The 24,215-nt window shown below is 39.5% G+C and overlaps 1 protein-coding gene across 1 annotated transcript in view; it reads right to left on the bottom strand.

Moving 5' to 3' along the window:
• Positions 1-488, bottom strand: part of FDX1 (ferredoxin 1) — a 35,167-nt gene extending 34,679 nt beyond the window's left edge. The window contains exon 1 of the mRNA XM_072611163.1: positions 103-488. Within this exon, the coding sequence (XP_072467264.1) occupies positions 103-299 (197 nt within the window). The 5' untranslated portion in view covers positions 300-488. The remainder of the gene's footprint in view (positions 1-102) is intronic.
• Between the last annotated feature and the right edge of the window lie 23,727 nt (positions 489-24,215).

The raw sequence follows: 24,215 nt of genomic DNA on the forward strand, positions 1-24,215 counted from the left end.
ACCAGCGCCGGGCGCTCCGAGCGGGGCCCGCACAGGAGCCGGCCCGGCCGGACTCGCTCCCGGAGCTCCCCTCCCCCCCGGGCCCCGCCGGCGGGCGCTTACCTGCGCCGGCTCGGGGTCGACGAGCTGAAGCACCGGCTCGCCCCCGGGCAGGCGGGGCTCCCCTGCGTCCGCTCCCAGGCCCGACCCGGCCTCCCGGCTCCCGCTCGGGCTCCGGCCAGGAGCAGGCAGCGCCGGGGCGCGGCCCCGAAAGCCGCCGCCGCGGCCCGCAAGAGCCTGACAGAGCCCGGAGCCGCCATGCCGCCCGCTAACCAACGCCGGCCGGGGGTGCTCGACCTCGGGCCCCGCCTCCCGCCGCCTCCGGCCCGGGCCGCCGAGGAGCCCGAGGGCGCAGGGCCGCCTCCGCGCCGCCTATTCCCGAGCGCCGCTACGCTCCGTCCCGGCTGCCGCCAAGGCCCGGCACCGCCTCTCCGCGCTCGCTTGCGGAAGGTGCGTGCGTTCCTAGAGTAAGGCGCCCGCAACGCCCGCCCACTGCCCTTGGGCTATTGGGCAACGATGACGTCAAGGGCCCCGCGCCAGCCCCGATTCGTTGGCTGCCCCCGAGCTCCCCGGCCCCGTTTGCCCCGGTCAAGGTTTCCCCTCTTGGCCGCCCCCGCCGCGGCGTGCTCTGGTCGGCCTTGCTCTCTTGTCCCGGGTTGAGGGGAGGTTATCTTGGGGTTTTACGTAGTCTTTGCGTGTGGACAGACGGACCCGAGGGCCAGTCGTACTTCAGGGCTGCTGCTGGCTTTACACAAGCCTGTTCTCTTAGGCAATCCGGGACCTTGGTGCTGGTGATGTTTTATTTCAATCCGAACCGAAAGACGCGCTCTCAGAAGAGCATTTCCTTAGTGCAGGATTATGTAGGAAACGGTCACCTCCGTGTTATGCTTTATCCGAAAAACTCGGGGTTAAAGTCGGTACTCTTTAAGCAGAACCCCCAAGAGTGTGTATGAGGCTGTAATTCCCTGCTGCCGCTCCCTTTTCCCTTTTTTGTCTCAAAACTTCATCACGAAATCCACAGTATTTCAAGCCAGAAGCGACACTGGAGGTCCCCAAGTCCAGTCCCCTCAGAACAGATGAAGACACGGAACCCCCAAAGAGGGGAAATGACTCGGGACCTCAGAAACTCTCCGAGGCAGCCCCCACATTTTACAGAGCAGGAAACTGAGGCTCAGGGAGCTGAAATGACTTGGCCAAGATCGGACAAAAGGTCAGCAAGGCTGGGATTCGAACTCAGGCACTTTGATGGCAAGTTCAGCATTCTTTTCCTGGCACAAGAAAAAGATACTTCTCTAAAGGGGAAAAACATCACCTGCACCCGCCAAAATTCCCCTTAGTGCCCTCCCACCCCATCTCCTGCCAGGGCAAAGCACATCTCGGAGAAGAATTGGAAGGCTGGCATAGTCAGATGGTGCCTTCTACTTGAGGAGAGAAGATGAAAGACAGGTCACATGGCTAGAGAATCTAAAAGCAAATAAAATGGCCTGAGGAAACACTGAAGAAAATTCTATGCAAAGCTATATCCTATTTTGCTGATGAAAGGGGGAAAGCATCTGTTCAAGATTCATTCAACAAGGTTTCATTCAGTCTGCAAGGAACGCTCTCTGATGAGTTTAAATTTTAAATTGAAAAAGTATCTTCCTCCTTTGGCCCTGTTTTCCCACTATCCTACAGTAGTTAAGGTCCTTATTACCTTTCACTTATTCTCGTAGTAGCTTTCCCTACTAGTCTCTTCATCACCAGTTTTTCTCTCTTGTATCCATGCTCAATTCATTCTTCATACAGTTACTTGGATTAATCTTCCAAGGAATCAATTATTTGAAAATTATTTGACACTTATTAAGTGGTAGGCATTGTGTTAATACAAATAAAATCAAAACAGCCTCTCCTCAAGAAGTTCACATTCATTGATTATGCAGTTATTCTTGGTTGTGTTTGTCCTTCATTCTCAAAGAGAACCATGACATCAAGATGATAACATGACCTGCAGTTGACTTTGATTTGAGTGAGGGAGGGCCATACAAGGTCACCAGCCCCACTTCCTCCTCCAGGGTCCAGTGGCCAGATATTCATCAGGACGACTGGAGAGGGCCCAGGATTCAGTGTGAGGCTAAGGTCTTATCAGATTCTCACTTTCAGTGAGATACCTCATGCAATTTTATACACATATATATGTATATGTGTGTGTGTATGTGTGTGTGTGTGTGTGTGTGTGTGTACTTATACATTTATACTTCACAGAGACTCTGAAGCCGCTATCCCAACTCACACTGGGACTAACAGTCCCCAGAAAAGGCTAGCTATATGTCCCCTGAAGGTTCTAGGGATAACAGAGCTTGGGGTGTATCTTTCTATAGTACTGTCATAAGTTATTATGCATTCTCCCCTATATCAATTGCCAGTGATTATCAGCCCAATATTATTTTGCCCATTTGAAATTTTTGTATCACGTATAACCACTAAACATCAGTTGTCTTTTACAAAAGAATATTTACTGAGAAGACAGAGCAAAACCTAAAGTAGAAAACCCTCTCAAACTGGGAATGTCCTCTCTTTTCTCACTCCACTGTGAGGGGAGTAGAATGACACTTAATGTTTACCTGATACTAAACTTACTCCCCAGAAATTCCCAGATGAGTTCACAAAGAGTTGGACATGACTGAACAACAACAACAAGCTTACCCTCCTCCCTTAACTACTACCAAATTCACTTCTGGGGATTGCATAACCAATAAATTAATAGTTCCCTTGCTTATGGATCAAATAGAGTTTATATGTAACCTGAGAAATAATAGAGCTTCACTGGAGTTTATTGAGTGTGAAAGGGACACAAACTGGAGCCAGTGCAAACTGGCTTCCAAGAGTCCACTGTTAAATATTCAGGTGCACCATTTATACCCTGGACATCAATAAACATTATCAACCAGTATTTAATTGATTATTTTACCAATGGTAGAGAAAATAATAATGAAGATTAAACTTAAAAGTGTGTTTTGTGGACTTTTTTTTCTGGATAGACAGTTGTTAAACATTAACTAGAACATCTCTGAGGAGGGGGAGAGGGAGATATATGGTTAGATCTATATTTTTGGAAGGTACATTTGGTATCTTTGTGGAGGTTGGATTGGAGTGGAAAAAGATTCAAGGCAGAGGGAACAATTGGGAGGATCTTGCAATAATCCATGAAAGAGGCGACAAGAGCCTGAGCTAGAGTGGTGTTTGTGTAAGTGAGAGGGAAGGGGAGATATGGAAGAGATATTATAGAGAAAGAAATGACAAGATTTGGCAATAGAATGTTTATGTTGGGCAGGTGAAAATCAGGAATCAAGTATAAGACTGAGGTTACAAACCTCTTTAACTGGAAGAATGAAGATTCTATCAATAGTCATTATGAAGCTGAAAAGAGGAAGAGATTTTAGTGAAAATATAAGTTCTTTTAAATTTGAGGTGTTTACAGGACATCCAAATGTCCAGTACAAAGTTAGTGTTGTGGGAATGAAGTTCAGGAGGTTCTGACTGAGTAGACAAAAGATAGATAGATAGATAGATAGATAGATAGATAGATAGATAGATAGATAGATAGATAGCTGATGGATTGATGGATGAATGTAGGAATCATCAACATGGAGATGAGGATGTAAAGAAATTGTTCAGTCATGCTTGATGGAACTAGCTATTGAGTGGCTAAAGATTCTACTACATCTCTGGTAAACCTTGAAAAAGCAGGACATATGCTGTAGGGAGTGAACTGAGGTAGGTAACAGTAGGAGTCTAACTTCTGGCAGCAGAAGTTCAAGACAGCTATGAAGTAAGAACTGAGTGCTTAAGAAGGACTTGCCTTTTGCCTTTACCCTTTATTAGACGGCAATGGCAGGAGAGGACAGGGGAAAATTTTCTCATCATCTCTGGGTACTTGAAGCAAAGATACTTGCCCAAAAGACAACACTATATCCAACAGGGAACAGGCCTAGTAAGTCAAGGCACAAGACAGAAGGAACTTTGTGAGTCAGGAGAAAGTTAGACCTAGACATCAATACTCAAACTACAGAGAAGGGGAGCAACATGAAGGAAGCCTGATTAGAAAGGACATCAGGGCCCTGTACTTCCAGAGGTGCCAGTTCCAAGGGTCATGTGAGTTCCTTCTGTGTGCTCCTTTCTATTGGTGTACTTTATGTAAGGGCCTACTCTTCCCACTGATGCTGTGTTAACTTTTGAGAGTGTCCCAGGTTTATGGGGGCAATTCTTTGATACTACTATTCTTAGGATACCACCTCAGCAAATGACTTTGCTTTGAGATAATTGTGTCAACTAGCCTTTAGAGGTAAAGTGCATCAGTATTAGCTCTTGAGCTGTAGTTTTAGAAGTGTGGACACCCAGAGTATTAAAACTGGGGTAGTCAACTCCCAGGAACCCAATCTGCAAATATAAATTGAGAGGCAACTACCCAGATATTGTGCTACATATACTTCATTCATTCATTCATGCTCACTGTAATCTAGCCAGACTAGCTTCTGGTTTGTTTTGATTTTTTTGGTTGTTTTTCATGTATGACACTCCATGGTCCATGTCAGTGTCTTTGAACATTCCTAGAATGTATTCCTCCTTAATCTCCACCTCTTAGAATCCTGTTTCCTTCAAGGCTCAGCTCAAGCACCACCTTCTAAATGAGGACTTTCCTGATACTCTAAGAATCGAGTGCTTAACACTTCACTCCCCCCCCCTACAGTCAATTACTTTGTATGTTACAGAATCACAGAACTGGAATGTTGGTTATGATTTCAATGACCATCTCCTTCAATTCATAATCCAGAAGAAATTCAAACTATAACAAACCCAACAGGCATTTTTATTTCTGGTCAGATTTAGTGTGAGATTTTGTCCATGTAGGAAGCTCTTAGATGGGAACTTCCTCATGCAAAGCAAATGAGCAACTTCCAGACATTTCCTCCTGGCATTCTTTTTCTCCCTGTGCCTCATCCCTCATCAGCCTTGTTTTTACCCTCGTCCATACCTCCAGTTGCTCCATCCCACCTTTTTTTGGTTATTGCCCTGGCTCTGACTTCCCTCCCTTTTTAGTCTTGACCTAATTCAACCAATTCAACATGATACTGAAATCCCTTGCTTCCTCATCCTATCAGTGCCCATTTTTTGCCAAATTTTAGCCCTAGATTACTCCCACAGTCCACTTCTTCCATCCTTACTCACATGCTGTACTAGAGGAACTCAAACAACTCTACTGACTGAGTATGGCTATGAATCCATGTTTTCCAGCTTTAATTGGGCCTTCACTCCGACGAAGTAATCTTTTTTATTCATTCTTAATTAATTCTTTATTTCAGTTCCCACAAAAAGGTATACTAAACTTCTTTCTTCAAATTTCCCGTACCTACTGCTCCCCACTTTTTCTCAGCCAAAGATCTTGCCTCTTTACTGAAAAAATTAAGGGAATGCAATGGAATCTCCCAAAGTCCCCCATTCTTCTCAAAACTTTTTGAAGTCATTTGCCTTTGACACTGTTTACCAACCTCTTCTCGATAGTGTCTCTCTGGGCTTCTATGAAAATATTCTCCTTTTTCTTTCCCTACCTGTAAAATTACTCCCTCTCAGTCTCCTTTCTTGGCTCCTCATCCATATCACATCTGACCAATGCAGGTGCTCTCCAAAGCTCTGTTCTCACTCACTTACTCTTTTCTCTTCAAGCTCTCTTCAAGCTCTCTCTGATCCTATCACTTTTTATAACATCTTCTTTACCTTCTTTACACACACACACACACACACACACACACACACATACACACAGTCAGCCCCAGTCTTTCTCCTGAGCTTTAATCCTAATTTACTAATTGCTTATTAGATGGACATTCAAAATAGATATCCGAGAATCTTCTCAAATGCCATATTTCAAAAAAAAAGTCACATATTTTCCCCCTTCCTGTAGCAAGGTGGTGCACTGGATAGAGGTTGATCCAGCTTCATATAATTACTAGATCTGTGACCCTGGGCAAGTCACTCAATCTCTGTTTGCCTCAGTTTCTTCAACTATAAAATAGGGATAATAATGGCACCTACTTAACAAAGTTGTTGTGAAGGTCAAATGAAATAACATTTGTAAAGTGCTTAGGATGGTGCTTGGCACAAACAAGGTGCTTAATATAAATGCTTATTTCCTTTCCTCCATCTTTTCCTTCCTGCATTCTTTTCTCTCTTCCAATTTTCCCTATTTCTGTCAAAGGTACCACCAATTTTCTAGTCTTCGAAGTTTAAAACTTTGATGTTTCAATGCCTCACTCTCCTTCACTCCACATGTGCAATTAGTTGCCAAATCTTCCAATTTTTGCTTTCATATCTCTTTCCTCTAACCCCTGTTCTTAATCACACAGCTTTTATCCTCTTTCAGACCTTCATTAGCTCTCTCAGAGATTATAACAATGGCTTCCAGTTGATCTCCCTTGCTCCTTCATCCATCCATCTCCCCTCCCTCATCCATCCTCCACATTGCTATCAAAACAATTTTGTTAAGCACACATCTAACCATGTCATACCCCTACTCAATTAATTCAAGTGCTCCTTTATTGCCACTAGTATAAAATATAAACTAACCTGTGCAGCTTTTAAATCCTTTTACAACCTGGCCCCAACTTCTCTTTCCAGATTCATTACATAGTTTTACCTTCCCACACTTTAAGTTCCAGTCAAACCATCATTGTTTCTGTTCCTCTCCAATCTGCATGCCTTTACACTGACTGGCCCCCATGCCTGGAATACATTTCCTCTTTACTTCTACCTAATAGAATCCCTCTCTTCCTTTAAGATATGGCTTGAGTACCATCTTTCATATGAAACCTTTTTCTGATCCTCCCAGCTGCTATTGCCATTGCTCTCAAATAACGTTGGATTCAATTATTTTCTATGTATACCCTTTACATTTATTCCGCATATATATAAGATACTTTTTTCTTTCCTACTTGAACATAGGATCCTTGTGAGCAAGGATTGTTTCATTCATTTGAATTTCTATCTTCAGTACCTTACACAGTGCCTTGTATGGAATAGGTATTTAATAAACACTTTTTTTGATTTATTGATGACTAATTACAGTTTTAGGGAGTTGTCTTGGGCACTAAGAGGTTAAGTGATTTACTCAGGGTTACACAGCCATTTTGTGTCACATGGTACTTGAATCCCCTTCTTCCTGACTCTGAGGCCATATTTTTATTCACTAGGCCAGGTTGCCTCTACTCTGAGAAATGATCATGAAAGTAATACATGTCACTATCTTTATGTTTTGCATATACATATATATGTATATATATATATGTATATATATATACATGTATATGTCTTCTCTCCTGTTACTCATATGTACTTATAAGCTCCTTTTGTCTGGGATTATTTTATTTTTGTCTTTGTACATCCACCATCTACCACACTGCCTGGCAACTTGAGATGATGTGGTTGGGAGGGAGGAGAGAGGATCAGATTTCTAATGTTAATAGTATTGAGAACTCTTCTTTTGAGTAAATATCTTCTGCCAGTTTAAATCAGCATTTGCCCTGCAGTTTATAGTCTTAGAGAATTTCTTGAAGATGCTGAGAGATTACTTGACTTGACCAGAGTCACATTGCCAATCTATCTCAAAGGCAAGACCTTAACCCAGGTCTCCCTTACTTTCTACCCATGATGCCAGGCTACCTGACAAGTGGTAGATACTTAATAAATGCTTATTTATTTGATATTACCTTTGGTGCCCCAAATCTAGGGATCTAGGATGAATTGGAGTCCACTTTGGAACAAGTCTTATATTACTCTTGGCATCCCAAGGATCAGGAATCTGTGATGAATGAGTTAGTCAGTAGTATTTATTAAGCATTTACTGTGGACTAAACACTATGCTAAGACCTAGGGATACAAAAAAGAGAAAAACATGGTCTTGCCTTCAAGGAACTCACATTCTGATAGGGGAGACAATATGCAAATAACTATGTAAGTACTACATATTACAATTATTGCATATAATACATAAATATTACATAGAATTATTACATACACTGTATGTACATGGAAGTTAATTTTGGAGGAAAGGATGGCAAGGGGATGCCAAGAAAGGCTTCTTGAAAAGATGGGATTTAAGCAGAGTCTTGAAGGTGGTTGGGAAGACAAGAGGTAGATGTAAGAAAGGAAAGCATTCTAGGCATGGGTGTAAATCCAGTGGAGTACAGAGAAAGGAGATATAGCATCCTATGGAGGAAATGCAAGCAGTACAATGTAGCTGGATCATAGAATCAGTGAAGGGGAATAAACTGTAAATAAGAAGACTGGAAAAGTAAGAAGAGGTTAGTCTGTGAAGAACTTTGCATGCCAAATGGAGCACTTTATATTTTGATCTTTAAAGCAATAGCTACTGAAGTTTTGTTTTGTTTTTTTAATAGTGAAGTGACATGGTTAGACTCGGTCACTTTGGCAGTTGAGTAGAGGATTGATTGGAGTGGAGAGAGATTTGAGACGTAGAAATCAATCCAAATGCTATTGCAATAGTCTAGGAGTGAGGTGTTGAGGGCCTGTTTGGAGCAAGAATATAGGCATCACTAAGACTTGATGTGATGTAACTCATGACTGGATAATGGGTATGAGATATTATTTAAAAAAGGAATAGATGAAATAAAATAGGAAATAGAGTAACACTGTATATTTTAAATGGTATACTCACATGAGGAACTAGATGTAGAAAGCATTTGAGAGATAGAGGAACAAGTAATTATGGTAAGAGTATGTTGAAGAGTTCATTCAGGTGGGAAGGTGGGAAGGAAAGAAGAGTTGGCCTTCTTTATTAATTAAAACTCTAAGGAAACAAACATATAAACACTAATATAGTAACTGACAGACTTCAAACCTGTAGGTGAGTTAGGAGGCTCTCTACCCCAAGCGGGTGAAGATTTTCCTCAGCAGAATGGGCAGGTGAGAACAATTTGTTCCAACAATCATGAAGGTGGCTGAAGCAAGTGCTGTGGAGTGCTTACAGTTTGGTCAGGCCCTGAAGACAACAAGATTATCCACTGCATCCTGGGCCATGACCAGTCATCTTGACTTTTGTCCTGCCGCTGGATTTTCATGACTAAGGGAGAATGAAGCTGATGACTTTATGCAACTCCACCTCACTTAAGTCAATTTAAGGACCAGTTCAGGTATCCACGATCTGTAATATCATCGGTCCCCTTCAAAAACAAAGTACAAACAGCACCAGCAGTCAGATGAGATTAATAATTAACAGAAAACAGACTTCAGTCAACCCAATATCCTAGGAGGGATGGCATGGTAAAACTGAATAAAAGGAAATTGAAAGTTTCTCATCATACTGATGTAGAAGAAAAAAGGGATCTATCTTATGAGACCAGTGTGAATGCACAAAAACTTGTATGAATGCATTTTTATTTATTGTTAATGTAATTTTGCTTCTTAATGGGAAGATCTTTCCCATCCATTAATAGGCCCATGTGACCTGCTTAAGTCTGAGTTACATGAGTCAAGTCACATGGAGCAGGGAGGGTGGAACAGGAAGAGGGGGAGCTAGAGCTGAGCTGAGAGAAAGGTGGTCCAACTAGTCAGAGCTGAGAAGGAGAGAGAAAGCAGGAAACTGAATAATGTGAGTGGGAGAGCTTGTTTATGATTTGTGTAAGAGAGCTGGTTTGTGAGAGGGCCATAGCAGGGGGAAGGCTTGGGGATAGCAGTGCCCTCTGCACTGTTATTCTGCATAGATTTCTTTGTTGCTGTGACAGATTTGGCTTTCTGGTTTTGGGATTCGGTTTTCTGGTGTCTGAATAAATGTTTTTCTTCTGCTTTCTATATGGAAAGTCTGTTATACTTTGAGACGCAGAATTACATTGGCATATTCATAGTTGCCCTTAGTGCTGTGAATATTGCCTGGGCAATACAATAATTCATTTACCAAATAAGGTTTCTTTTAAAAAAAAAAAAGAGAGATTTATAGAAGATAGCTAACTTGGGATAAATAGTCTAAGTAATAAAGTTCACACCACTAAAAATGAGAAGAAAATCAGATTAGATTCCTTTCACAGCTATGACTAGGGGGTAATCTTTTATTAAACAAGTGATAGAGATGATAGCAACAAATAAAATAGAAAATTTCAAATATGTGAAATTGAAAACCTTATGAGTGATTAAAATCAATGCAACTAGGAACTGAACGTCCAAAAATCTTTTTATCAAATATCACTGATAAGGATCTGATATTCAAGATAGATAGGGAACCGACACACATATGTAATAAAGAATTTTATTATTTTGGTGAACTGCTTTTTTAGCTTCCTTTTTCTTTTCTTTTGTAACATGTTATGCTGTTACCTACTTCTCTTTGGGTCATACTGCTACATTGCCTCTCAGGGTTCCAATGCATTCTGAGGGCTGTGTGGTGGTTTTTTTCTCCACTGCCATTGTTTCAAGCCCCTATTGTCTATGTTCTTCCCAATTTTTAGAGGGCCATTGGCTAATATCCCACTTCCATTCAATCATTCAACATTCATTAGATGTTACAAAAGAATTTTTCATAGATATATATATAGCTGAAATAAATACATAAACATTTTCCCCCAACATTTTAGGGCTATTAATTACTCCACCTTTACAACCTTGGTCCGGGGAGAGGTAAAAAGGGGAAGAGGTTAGGCTCCCAACTTAGCCCATTCCCTACATAGCACTGGTCTCACCAAGTTCCTGTTTAAAGCCTCCATTGATTCCAGTTCTCTTGACATACAGAGTCCTGGACTCATGCTTCTTCAGGCTGGGCTGGCTGCAGCACCTGACCTGGATTCCTGGACTTTGAAAATTCTACTTTTTTCACCTAGGATGGAAAAAAGCAAACAAAAAGGACAAGGATGCAGGCCCAATTCTTAAGCACCTTATAGGTTCAGGAGAGAAGGTCCCACAACTCTGCCTTTTACAGCATGGTTTTCTCACTGAAACCTATAGATGAAAGAGGCTCCTCAATTCCTCAGAGGAGAATGCGACAAAGAAAGAGAAGACCAGAGATGACTCAGGACCTTGTGCTAGGCCAGTCAGAACCAGTAACAGAATGTCCACAAATGTTCCAGTCCTCACAATTCTCCTAGAAGCTGCTGTTCCTTGATGTGTGTGTGTGTTCATCCTTCCTTGCCAAAGATGACCAAGCCATCAGAGAAATGATGACATGACTTGCACTTGACTGTTTTTGAGTGAGAGGGGGCTGTGCAGGTCACCACCCTCACTTCTGCTCCAGAACCATTTGAATCCAGTGACCAGATATTCATCAGGATGACTGGAGATGACCCAGGATGAGGCAATTGGGGTTAAGTGACTTGTCCAAAGTCACACAGCTAGTGAGTGTCAAGTATCTGAGGTGAGATTTAAACTCAAGTTCTCCTGACTCCTACCACTGGTGTTCTACCCACTGCACCACCTAGTTGCCCCACTGCTCCTTGATATCCTCTAAGTGGATGACACCATCTTAGCAAACTCATGGAATCTGCACATTGTACTTTGTTATAAGAATTGATTGACTCTCTGGGTAAAGAAGGAAAAGTAATATATTAGGAAATGAAAATAATATAAAGACAAAAGATACTGATAAAATTAAAAAAGATGATAAAGATAAAATAGTGGCACAGGCTTTTTTGATTAGTGTCCAAACCACTAAACCTTTGAATGAACTGGAACTGGTGATGAATACTAAGAATAAAACCAAGGACTTTTAAAACCATTTTAAAAACCAGTTCAAGGAAGATCAAACATCAAAGAAGGAACATGACATCATATTTGACTCAAACAGTGATAATGGACAACAGAATGAAGGCAAAAGAAATAATTTTTTATCTTGCTTCTTTTTTCTCTGCCAAGGAGAACAAACTTTGAACTAGAACAGATAAATTTCAAAATTCCAACAGTTTACTGAAGCTCAGGTTAAGTGAGGAGATGGTAAAAATCACTTTGATGTCCTCAATGAGTTCAAGTCACCAAATTTAGATGATCTAGATTCTAGGATATGGAAGGAACTGGCATATGTATATGGCAACAATGGTCAAGGGAGCTCCTGCTTAATTAGATTACAGAACACAGAACTCTTTTGGAAAGGAGAACCTCTTATGGAGCTAGGCTAGGTTGCATCAAAGACAATTTGTGACTGAAAGTCAGGAAGAACAGACTCTTGTCAGAGGAACTTTCTTCACCAATTTAAGGGTTCTGTCCCTTGGGACAATTTTCTACCCTTTTCTTTCCCTTCAATGTCTAGATTAGAATGAGAAATGGAAAGGATTTTTCTCCCCTTCCCTCTAGCAGCACAGGTAACATCAAAAGTAGCAGTAGGCAACATGTGCTTTCCTGGGCATGCCTAAAATTGAAATTCCCTAGACCTCTCAGTTTTGGCTACCATCTGTTTCCTTTTCTAAGCATAGGTAAATGACAACCAAACCCGGAAAATGGACATTTCTAGTGTTAGGGATAATCCTGAGTTTGAATGTTCAAATTCAAGAATCAATCACCAGCTGACCAGAGGAAGAATACTACTGTAACAGCATATGCTTTTTTGTAGGAAAGGAAAAACATCAGTAGGAGGATCCAATAGTTGCATTAACTCCAGGTCATGGCTGAGCAGGATTTCTGGACCTTACTGTGAATTGGTCAGACAGAGCAAGTCTAAGAGACTCTCACAGAGAGTCTTCCAGTGGTAGTATAATGCACTGAGTGTTTTGTACTTTTTGATTAGTCTGTCAAAAATATCTATTAAGTGCCTACTATATACCAGGTACTCTTCTAAGTACTGGGGATACAAAGAAAGGCAAAAAGACAGTTCCTGTTCTCAAGGAGCTCATTGTGTAATGGGGTAGACAAGATGCAAACAACTGTGTGCTATCTACATATAGTACACACACGTATATGTGCACTTTTGCACACACACATATATATATATACACAAAATACTATGTAATACATATATAGCTAAATATATATGGTACCTAGGTACATGTCTATGTTATATGTGTATGTCTGCAAATTGGAGATAAACAATAGAAGGGAGACACTAGAATTAAAGGGATTATCCCCCTGAGTTTATTTATACATGCCTGTGAATCTTTTGTATTTTACATAATTTCTGTGGTGAAGGAAATAAAAAGCAGCCCTATGTCCACTACCTATTGTGTACCTTTATGGGAAAGGTCTTGGTTTACCTACATTTTGGGAAACCCTAAACAGAACCATAACAAAACTTTATCTTAAAGACTTTCTAGGAGAAATCCAAGTGGGAATGTTGAGCCAGATGGAACACTTAAGCCCTTTGTGGTCAGGATCAAACCTGATTTATTTGAACTCGAAGTCCTTGGTGGGGATAGAGTATGCCTTCAGCTCTATGTAGGACCTGGAGTTGCTGAACTAAGCTGCTGTCAGATCTTTGAGAATTGACAACCTACCTAGTATCACTACATTAGAATCAGCAATGGAATGCAGGGTCTGAAACTATTTACTTCCTGGCAATGCCTAAGGGAGGGGCCCTCAACCTCTGGCTGGATACATCTGAAATCCATTTCCCAACATAGAATCAGTTTAAGGATCTACACTCAGTACCTCCTGGCTATTCCTAGGGGAATCTATAGGAAGAATTCTGGGAATCCACACCCAGAAACTCTTGGCCTTAATATACATACTTGCACAGCAGACACACAACCAGTGATTACATTATTTGTGTCTCCTACTTTCACACCTCACTCATTAAGATTTTCTTAAGAGTATTATTAACTACTGGGGCAGCTAGGTGTCATAGTGTGTAGAGTACTGGCCCTAGAATTAGGAAGACCTCAGTTCAATTCCAGCCTCAGACACTTACTAGCTGTGTGACCCTGGGCAAGTCACCTAACTCTGATTTCCTTATAACATAAAATAAAATAAACTAACTACACCAAAGCCACTGAGGGGGCAGCTTGTCATGGCTTTAAGGTTATTTTCCTTTACAATGTTAGAGTCAAAGCACAGTTCTCCTGGTTCTCTTAACTCTATATTCCTTCATACAAATCTTCCCATCTGAATCTGACCCTTTCATCAACAATATTCATTACATTTTTGAATCTGTTCAGTCATTCTCTAATCATTGGGCACCCTGTTCATTTCTAGTTATTTGTTTGTAACAGGTATTGCTATGTATTTTTTGTTCTTAGCAGCTATTCCCCTATTCCCTTGATCTCTTTAGGGTATCTGCCTAGCAGTGATAGCACTGGGTCAAAAGGCTTGAATAGTTTATTTCCTTCTTTGGTACAATTTCAAATTGCTTTCCAGAACTGCTAGAATAATTCACCACTCTGCCTATGCAGTAGTGTGCCTATCTTCCTCACAACCCCTTCAGCAATGGTCATTTTTTCTTTTTTGTAAGTTTTGGTAATTTTGTAATTTTTAACAAGCTGATGGGCTTGAAAGTCAGTGTTCTTTTAACTTACATGTCTCTTACTGTTAATGATTTGAAGCATCTTTTTTTCCATTGCGTTGTTGATAGTTTGCAAATCTTTTGACAATGGTCTGTTCACATCTCTTGGCCATTTTTCTGTTGGGAAATTGCTCTTATTCATATGTGTTCCTATTGCCTTCCAGTATATCTTGGACTTCAGACCATAATCAGTAAACTTTACTGCAAAAACTTTCCCCTAATTGGGAAAGTAAGGATATAATAGCCTATGTGATAAGGGCTCTCTGTTCACTCTGGAGAAGCTTTGTGAGAGTTCATACAACTCATTCCTACAGATTACTTGGCAGAGGACAGGGTGTTATGTAGGGAGGTGGATTGCTTTCTAACAGCATGAGGGAACATAAATGATCACTAAATAACTATGGTGATTGTGAATTTACATGGAGGAAAGGAGATACTTGTAATGTTAAAGTAAGGTTGATGGTGGGTGGGATAAAGAGTTAAAGATCTTCCCCACCCATTAATAGGCCTCAGATACCTTTTGTTAATTTATAATGAGGCACTGGGTCAGGAGGGTTGTGCCCTCCATCTCTGAAAAGTGTATATATACTCTGATGTGAAGTTTTACTTTGGGGCTTATTTTTGGAAGAAGGTTCGTTTGCCAGATGACACTCTGGGTAGCCACCAAAGAGCCCTCTGGATTTGAAAACTCAGATGTTGGTGCTTCTCTCTCTGGTAACGATGTATGTGTTGTCTATGGTCAGAGAGTTGGAAGCCCTTTCTGTTGGTCTTTCTGCTTGTAATTTCTGTTTGTATTATCTCTGAAGTTCAGGGTGCTGACTTTTCCTTCTGAACTAAGTGAATGATATATGTGCTTGATTAAAGTAGATTGTTGACCCCTCAAAAGTTGCTTTCCTTTTAGAAAAGCAGATCTATGAACCTGTACAGCAGGTCTTTTTGTATGTGCTGGGGTCCTCGCTGTTACAATACCTTAGCCAACTTGGTGGCAACCCTGTGTCCCAGGATGAAGATGAGGGTCAGTCCTTATATAGTCCCTGCAAAAGAAGTGGTCAGTGCTTTAGCAAAGACCTTTAAAGGGCAAAGGTTTTATATCATCCCTCTAATGGGGTTCCCAGAAACAGAGAGGTTTTGGTGGATGGGTCAGGGAATATTGAGTATTATGATGGCAAAGAGACACCCTCAGGATCAACTTAGGTGTTGGGACAGGTTGCATGAAACAGGCTTATGACCTCTTAGCCACTTTACTACAGATGAACCAGATATGTAATGAAGAATTATTGACTGTGTTGGATATGCCATAATGAAATCACTAGCCTTGGACATGAGAAGAAATATGGGTGAACTAGCAAAAGTCAGGGCTAGAGGAAGAGCCAGTTGATATCAAAGAGGTGAAATGCGTACAAAGGGGTTGAAAGTGCCGGATGAATATTTTAAATCAAGTGAAGCTAACTCAATAATATGAGATTGGGATATTAAATCATATCTCTTCTATACATAGTTTGTACTCTCAAAAGACTTTTGCATAGTACTTAAATAGCCTGTAAAGATCAAAACAGCTCTGTGGAGGGTCCTGCAATGGTCACTGTTAAAGCAGGGAAAACCAGAAGGTTTTCAAGCCTTTGGTAATGGGACCTAACTAGGGGTCTATGTTTTATCAGACAGGGTATTTTCCTCTAGGTATTCTACCAGGCTATGCATTGTATGGTTCAGTTGAACTGGCCAACTTGCTGTCTACATAGAAAACATTTTTATTTCTCTCCTCCTGCCTGCAGTATTTTTCCTCCTTCTACCTCTTGGAATCCCTAGCTCCATTCAAGGCTTGACCTCCCACACTGGGCCTTTCTTAATTTCTCCCTATTTTCCCTGGAGTATGACTACTTTCCTCACCCTCAATGATTATGTTATCCTTGTTATACACACACACACACACACACACACACATATGTATGTATGTATTTTGCACTGCTATAGCAACATACATGTAGTTTTTTCCCAGTAGAATATAAATTGCTTTAGAACAGAAACTATTTTCATTTCCATTTTTATGATCCTAACACTTAGTATTGTGCTTGGCATATGCTAGGTACTTAATAAATGTTCATTGAATTGAACTGAAGCTCTTTGGAAGACTGGTAGGAGAAGCAGAAAAGAGCAAACAGTGAGCCACAAGCTAGGTAATCTCCTCACAGTGATGGATGTTGGCTGGCTTCCCATTTTGTCTGAGAGATAAAATAGCCTTGAGTTTTGGATAATTAGAGTGTTAAATTCATTCTACATTATTTTATTATACTGAGAATCTTGGAAAATCTAGGCAAATACAGTGGAGATTTCAAATTGCGGTCCAACACAAAGAAGTATCAATTCAGAAGGGATAGTAAGGGTAGTATAAAACAGAACTGAGACCTTTACATTCTTCTGTTTTTGAAGTGAATGGTTCTAAATCATCTGTTGGATAGTATTCTGATATAAACCTCAGTTTGACAGATTCATCACCTATTGAGCTCTACTTTTAATTTTCTTTCTATCTTTGCCTTTGAATACCTTTTAAAAGTATCAGAGTAATATCTCTCCTTTTCAGCATAATATTTGTGAACCATCTTGTTTCCTTACATTTGTATCCCCAGAACTTGGCACATAGTAAGTGCTTAATAAGTGCTCTATTTGTCTATCATATATCTATTTTCTATCATTTATTTACCTTCACCCTCTCCACTATATTTCTCTCTAATATAAATGGTAACTTAGGGCCTAATTGGTAAAAATTCAATTAAGCCATGGTGTGTGACTTCTAAAAGCTTGCCTTCCTGAGGAATATAACACATCTTCACCTTCTTTGAATCTAGATTGAGCAACATGAGAATGATTGCCAAATTTTTCTAATATTTGCCAACAGAACTTTGAGCCAACACTGAAATTTTTTTTCCTACTAGAATATCAAGTACTGATTATGGAATTTGTTTTGAATCAGTCATGGAAGCATTTTAAAAATCCTTAATTTCTCTCTTGCTCACAGGAAATTATTTTTTTTGTAAAGGCCAGTGATCTTATTGGTGTAGGGAACCGTTATTGTGCAGACTGGCAACTCATTTTTAATTTATAATCTTAGGATATTGAAAGGTATATATATATTGAAAGGTATATATATATTGAAAGGTATATATATATATTCTTACTTTCTATAAATTCATGTGGAGGAACTCCCCAGGAAGCAGGATATAGTGGTAGTAAATTGAAAGAGTCTTACCTACCAATATGCCTTTTGGTCAGTGGTTACAATGAGACTGTGAAGAAGTACTTAGGGGGAAGTTGGAAAGTTCAGCCTTTAACAGAAGTGGCTAAGGGAATCAATGAAAACAAAAAGTGAAAAAAGGCAGCCTAGCTGTAGCAAATTTCAAACCATACTACTAAGTGGTTATCATCAAAACATTCTGATATTGAATAAGAAATGGAGTACTTGATCAATAGAAGAGAGAGGTACAAAATGTACAGAAGTAAATGACCATAATAACCTAGTGTTGGATAAACCCAAAGATCCAAGCTACTGGGACAAGATCTCACTATTCAACAAAAACAGCTGGGAAAACTGGAAAGCAGTCTGGCAGAAACTAGGCATAGACCACCACCTCATACCATATACTAAGATAAGCTCAGAATGGGTACATAATTTAGATAGAAAGGCTGATATCACTAGCAAATTAGGACAGCATGGAAAAAAATTACCTGTCAGATCTACAGATAGTTCTACAAATAGGAGTAGAGTTGACAGCCAAACGAGATATAGTAAAGATCATAGGAGGTAAAATGGATAATTTTAATTACATTAAATTTTAAAAGTTTTGCACAAACAAAATCAATGAAGCAATGATTAAAGGGAAAGCTGAAGATTTCAGGGAGTGGCGTAGTACAGAGAAAACACTCAGCTGAGCTCTCCCAACACCTTACAATTTTAGTGCCCCAAATTGGATTCTGGAGTGGCTGTGCCAACAAAAAATTAGAGTGAGACATTCTTCTAGCTAATGATAACACAGGAGGTCAGACATAGAGATCTGTGACAAGGGGAGGAGGCTGACCTGGAGCTCAAGGATAAAACATCAGTGATAGAACTCAGTGGTGGTGACAGAAGCAGAAGCAACCTCAGGAGCTCTGAAACCAGAGAGAGTAAGGGGACCTGACAACTGGTCAGAAAAAGATGACAGAGAATCCTCGTGCTGGCACTGGACATAGCACCAGATACCGTTTGGCAACTCCATTTACTATACCCATTTCTGGGTCATAGTTCAAGGGCAGAGAGGAGCACTTTTGGTCAAGAGAGAGGGGAAATCCTAAAAGACAATATCACTTCCACTGTGAAGGGATCAGGAACCCTGAAGAACAGTATGGTTTGCATTCTCAAGGGAGGATGGCCCTGAGAAGCAGTACTAATTGCTGTCCCAAGGGATTAAGAGCCCTTCCTGGGTAGCAATCAGAATGAAGACCAAGACAACAGTGACCAGACCTCTCCCCAGATGACACCACCTTGGAAGCACCAAAAACTTCTAAACTACCAGAACTAGCTTTGAAAACAGCAGTACAAAAAAGCCTGAAGCTTGAGATAGTGCCCCTCTCTGTCCCATCCTACCTGAAACAGAGTCCAGTATTAATAGAAAGTTCCAAATCAAGAAATAGAGTAGAAAAATGAGCAAACAGCAATGAAAAAGAACCAGACCATAAAAAGCTACAGTGATGACAGGGAAGATCAAGACATGAACTGAAAAGAAGCTGCAAGCAAAACCTCAAAGGTGGGAAAATGTGAATTGGACACAAGTCCAACAAGAATTCCTGGGAGAGTTAAAAATTATTTTCAAAATCAAATAAGAGAATTCTGGAAAGAATGCAAAATAAGACAAAAAATACTGGGGTTTCAAAATTTCTCCCAAAACCAAGATAAAATGTCATCCCAAAAAGAACTTTGAGTGACGGAAATAATTAAAAGTTAGGGTAAAACATGTGTCTCCCTAGTACAACTTGGAAGGACTTTAAGAAAGACCTAATCTCAAGGGGTGGAGATTTTCCCTAACTGAAGTACAAACACCTCTATGCAGATTCAGCTGAATTAACAAACAAGCCCTGGAGGCAGTTGGGTCAGGTAGCAACCTGACTTCAGGAACTTTCACCTCATGGACAATGTGGGGACTGAACATCGAAGTAGAGGAAGATAAAAGCATCCTCTGCTATCATAGGACACCAGGCTCAGTTTTACGATCTTAGGCTATGGGAAAAGAAAAACAAGCAAATATCCAGTGAGTGCGGTAGTAGAGGGGCAGGACTCTGTTGACTGTGGGCACTTGCAGGAGAGCAAACTTCCTGGTTTTAGTTCCAGGACATAAAGGTTGAAGGTTGCAATGCTGGCAGAGCAAGAACATTTACTAAGACAGTATGGCTTAGGGCCCTAGCTGTTCCTAACAGGAGGGGAAGTACCTGAGGTCAAGTTCCTGACAGCTCAGAAACCAGCAATATGAAAAACAGGAAGTCTGAGGCATCATCTCCTCAGGACTAGAACCCAACTATAATAATAAGCCACTAAAAAAATAAATAAATAAAGGAGAAATAAACAAAGGAGAAAGAACCCAAGCATAAATAGTTACTATGGGGATAGGGAAGATCTGGGTTTATGCTCAGATAGTGAACTTTTAAAAGCCACTCCTACTTCAAGGAAAAATGTCAAATGGTCACAACCCCAAAAAGAGCTCTTGGAAAAACTTCAAAAGGACTTCAAAAAATCAAATAAAAGAGTTTGAGGGAAAAAATTAGAAAAAAAATTAGAGCAATCCAAGAAAATCAATAAAATTATGAAAAGAAAGTTGACCAATTGGAAAAAGATATCCAAAATCTTAAGAAAATAATTCCTCAAAAACTAGACTTGAAAAAAAAGAGTCTTCTCTCCCTTTCTGAAAAAAAATTTAAAAAACTAGAACTGGACAAGAGGAAGCTGATGTTATAATAAACTAAGAAATAATTTTTAGAATTAATTTATTTATTTTTAGTTTGCAATATTCACTTTCATAAGATTTTGAGTACTAAATTTTTTTTCCATCTCTCTCCTTCCCCCTCCCCAAGATAGTGTGCCATCTGATATAGGCTCTACAAATGCATTCATAGTAAACATATTTTCACATTAGTCATATTGTAAAGAAGAATTAAAACTGAGAGGAATCATGAGAAAGAAGAAAAAAAAGAAAACAAAAAAGAGAGAGAGCAAATAGTATGCTTTGATCTACATTCAGACTTCCTAGTTTTTTCTCTGGATCTGGATAGCATTTTCCATCATGAGTTTTTTGGAGTTGTCTTAGATTCTTGAATTTCTGAGAAGACCTAAGTCTATCAAAGTTAGTCATCATACAATGTGACACTTGCTGTGCACCATGTTATCCTGGTTCTACTCACTTCACTCACCATCAGTTTGTATAAGTCTTTCCAGGTTTTTCTGAAGTCTTCCTGTTCATCATTTCTTATAGCACAATAGTATTCCATTACCTTCATATATCACAACTTGTTCAACCATTGCCCAATTGATGGGCATTCCCTCAATTTCCAATTTTTGACCACCACAAAAAAAGAGTTTCTGTAAATATTTATGTACATGTGGGTTCTTTTCCCATTTTTCTGATCTTTTTGGGATATAGCCCTAGTATTGGTGTTGCTGGGTCAAAGTGTATGCACATTTTTGTAGCCCTTCGGGAATAGTTCCAAATTACTCTCCAGAAGGGCTGGATCAGCACAGAACTCCACTAACAATACACTAGTGTTCCAGTTTTCCTACATCTTCTCCTGTTTTGTCATGTTAGCCAATCTGATAGATGTGATGTAAGAAATGACAAAACAAAATCAAAAGAATGAAAAATAGAAGAAAATGTGGAAGATCTCATTGGAAAAAACAATATAAAAATTGTTGGACTACTTGAAGTGGTTTAAAAGAGCTTATGTTCTAGAATGAGAGGGTAAAAATAGAAATAGAAAAAAAATCCATCAATCTCTACCTAAAAGAGATCCCAAGATGAAAATTCACAGGAACATCATAGCCAAGTTTCAAAGCTCTCAGGTTAAAGAGCAAGCAACAAGAGAAATACAAGCAACAAGAGCAAGCAACAAGAGGAAAAAAAACCAATTTAAATACTATGGAGCTACAGTCAGAATAACACAAGATCTATCAGCTTCCATATTAAAAGACCAAAAAGCTTAGAACATTATAATTTGAAAAGTAGAGGAGCTGGATTTTCAACTAAAAATAACTTATCTATAAAGGCTGAGTATACTCCAGGGCCAGATGGATTTACAAGCAAATTCTATCAAACATTTCAACAACAGTTAATTCCAATACTATATAGACTATTTGAGGAAATCGGAGGAGTTCTGCTAAGTTATTTTTATGATGCAAATATGGTGCTGATACCTAAACCTAGAAGAGCCAAAACAGAAAAAGAAAATTATAGACCAATTTCCCTAATAAATATAGATGCAAAAATTTGAAAGAAGATACTAGCAAAAAGATTACAGCAATTTATCAAGAAAATAAAACACTTTGATCACACAGAATTTATATTAGGAATGCAGAGCTGGTTCAATATTAGAAAAGTCATCAGCATAATTAATGATCATATCAACAACAAAACTAACAGAAACCATATAATTATCTCAATAAATGCAGAAAAACTTTTTGACAAAATATGACACCAATGCCTATTGAAAACCTTGGAAGTATAGGAATAAATGGAACCTTCTTCAAAATAATAATTAGTATCTACCTAAACCATCAGCAAGCATTATATATGAAATGGGGATAAACTAGATGCATTTCCAATGAGATCAGGGCTGAAACAAGGATTTCCATTATAACCATTGTTATTCAACGTGGTACTAGAAATGTGGACTTTAGCAATAAGAGAAGAAAAAGAAATTGAAGATTTAGAATAGGCAAAGAAGAAACTAAGTTTTCACTCTTTGCAGATGATATGATTATATACTTAGATAATCCTGGAGAATCAAGTAAAAAACTACTTGAAATAATAAACAACTTTGGCAAAGTTGCAAGATACAAAATAAACCCATATAAATCATTTGCATTTCTATATATTATCAAAGAAGCCCAACAGCAAAAGATAGAAAGAGAAATCCCATTTAAAGTTACTATAGACAATATAAAATGTTTGGGAGCCTACCTGCCAAAACAAACCCAGGGACTATCTGAACACAATTACAAAACACTTTTGTCATAAAGTCAGATCTAAATAATTGGAAAAACATCAGTTGTTCATGGGTAGGCCAAGCTAATATAATAAAAATGACAATTCTACCTAAATTAATTTACTTATTCGGTGCCATACCAAACTACCAAGAATTATTTTGTAGAGCTAGAAAAAGTAATATCAAAATTCATCTGGAAGAACAAAAGGTTCAGAATATCAGGGAAATTAATGAAAAGAATTGCTAGGGAAGGTGGCCTAGCCATACCAGATCTCAAATTGTATTATAAAGCAGCAATCATCAAAACCACTTGGTACTGGCTAAGAAATAGAGCGGTAGATCAGTGGAATTGGTTAAGTAAACAAGACACAGTAGTTAATGTTTATAGCATTCTACTGTTTGACAAACCCAAGGAACCCAGTTTCTGGGATAAGAACTCACTGTTTGAGAAAAACTGCTGGGAAAACTTGTATTGCCAATATTCACAGCTATGGCAACTATGAATATGCCAGTGTAGTTCTCAATTACAAAGTATAAAAGACTCCATATAGACGGCAGAAGAAAAACATTTATTTAGACACCAGAAAGTCAAATTCCAGAACCAGAAAGCAAAATCTGTCACGGTGACCAGGAAGTTAATAAATATGATCACTGCAGTGGGCAAAGCTATTCCCAAGCCTTCCCCTACTGCCAGGGCCTTCTCACAAGCAAATAAATACTCATGAGCCTAAGCCTTGCTGTGCCTGCCTGCCTGCCTGCCTGCCTGCCTGCCTGCCTGCCTGCCTGCCTGCCTGCCTGCCTCCTCTCTCCTCTGCCCCAACCGTGCTGACTCACTTCCTCCCAGTTCTGCTCCACCCTTCCTGTTCCACCTGTTCAGCAAGCTCCTCCCACAACTTGTCTTAGGCCTCCAGGTGATTCAAACGGGTCACATGGGCCTATTAATGAATGAGAAAGATCTTTCCACTTTAATTGCTATTAAAAACTGGAAAATAGTGTGGCAGAAACTGGGCATAGACAATGTCTAACACTGTATACCAGAATAAAGTCCAAATGGATACACAATCTAGGTGTAAAGGCTGATACTATAAACAAATTAGAGGAGCAAGAAATATTTTATTTGTCAGATTTATGGAGAATGGAGGAATTTATGACCAAACAAAGAGATAGACATTATGAAATGCAATATGGATAATTTTGATAAAATTAAATTGAAAAGCTTTTGTACAAAGTCAATTCAACCAAGAATAGGAGGGAAGCAGAAAATAGGGAAAGAATCTTTACAACTAGTGCCTGTTATAAAGACGTCATTTCTAAAATATATAGAGAACTGAGTCAAATTTACAAGAATACAAGTCATTCCCCAATAAATAAATGGTCAAAAAATACGAACAGGCAGTTTTCAGAGGAAGAAATTAAAGCTATCTATAGCAATGTGAAAAATGCTCTAAATCACTATTGATTAGAAAGATGCAAATTAAAACAACTCTGAGGTACCACA

The sequence above is a fragment of the Notamacropus eugenii genome, chromosome 5 (genome assembly GCF_028372415.1).
Source record: "Notamacropus eugenii isolate mMacEug1 chromosome 5, mMacEug1.pri_v2, whole genome shotgun sequence".
NCBI lineage: Eukaryota > Metazoa > Chordata > Mammalia > Diprotodontia > Macropodidae > Notamacropus > Notamacropus eugenii.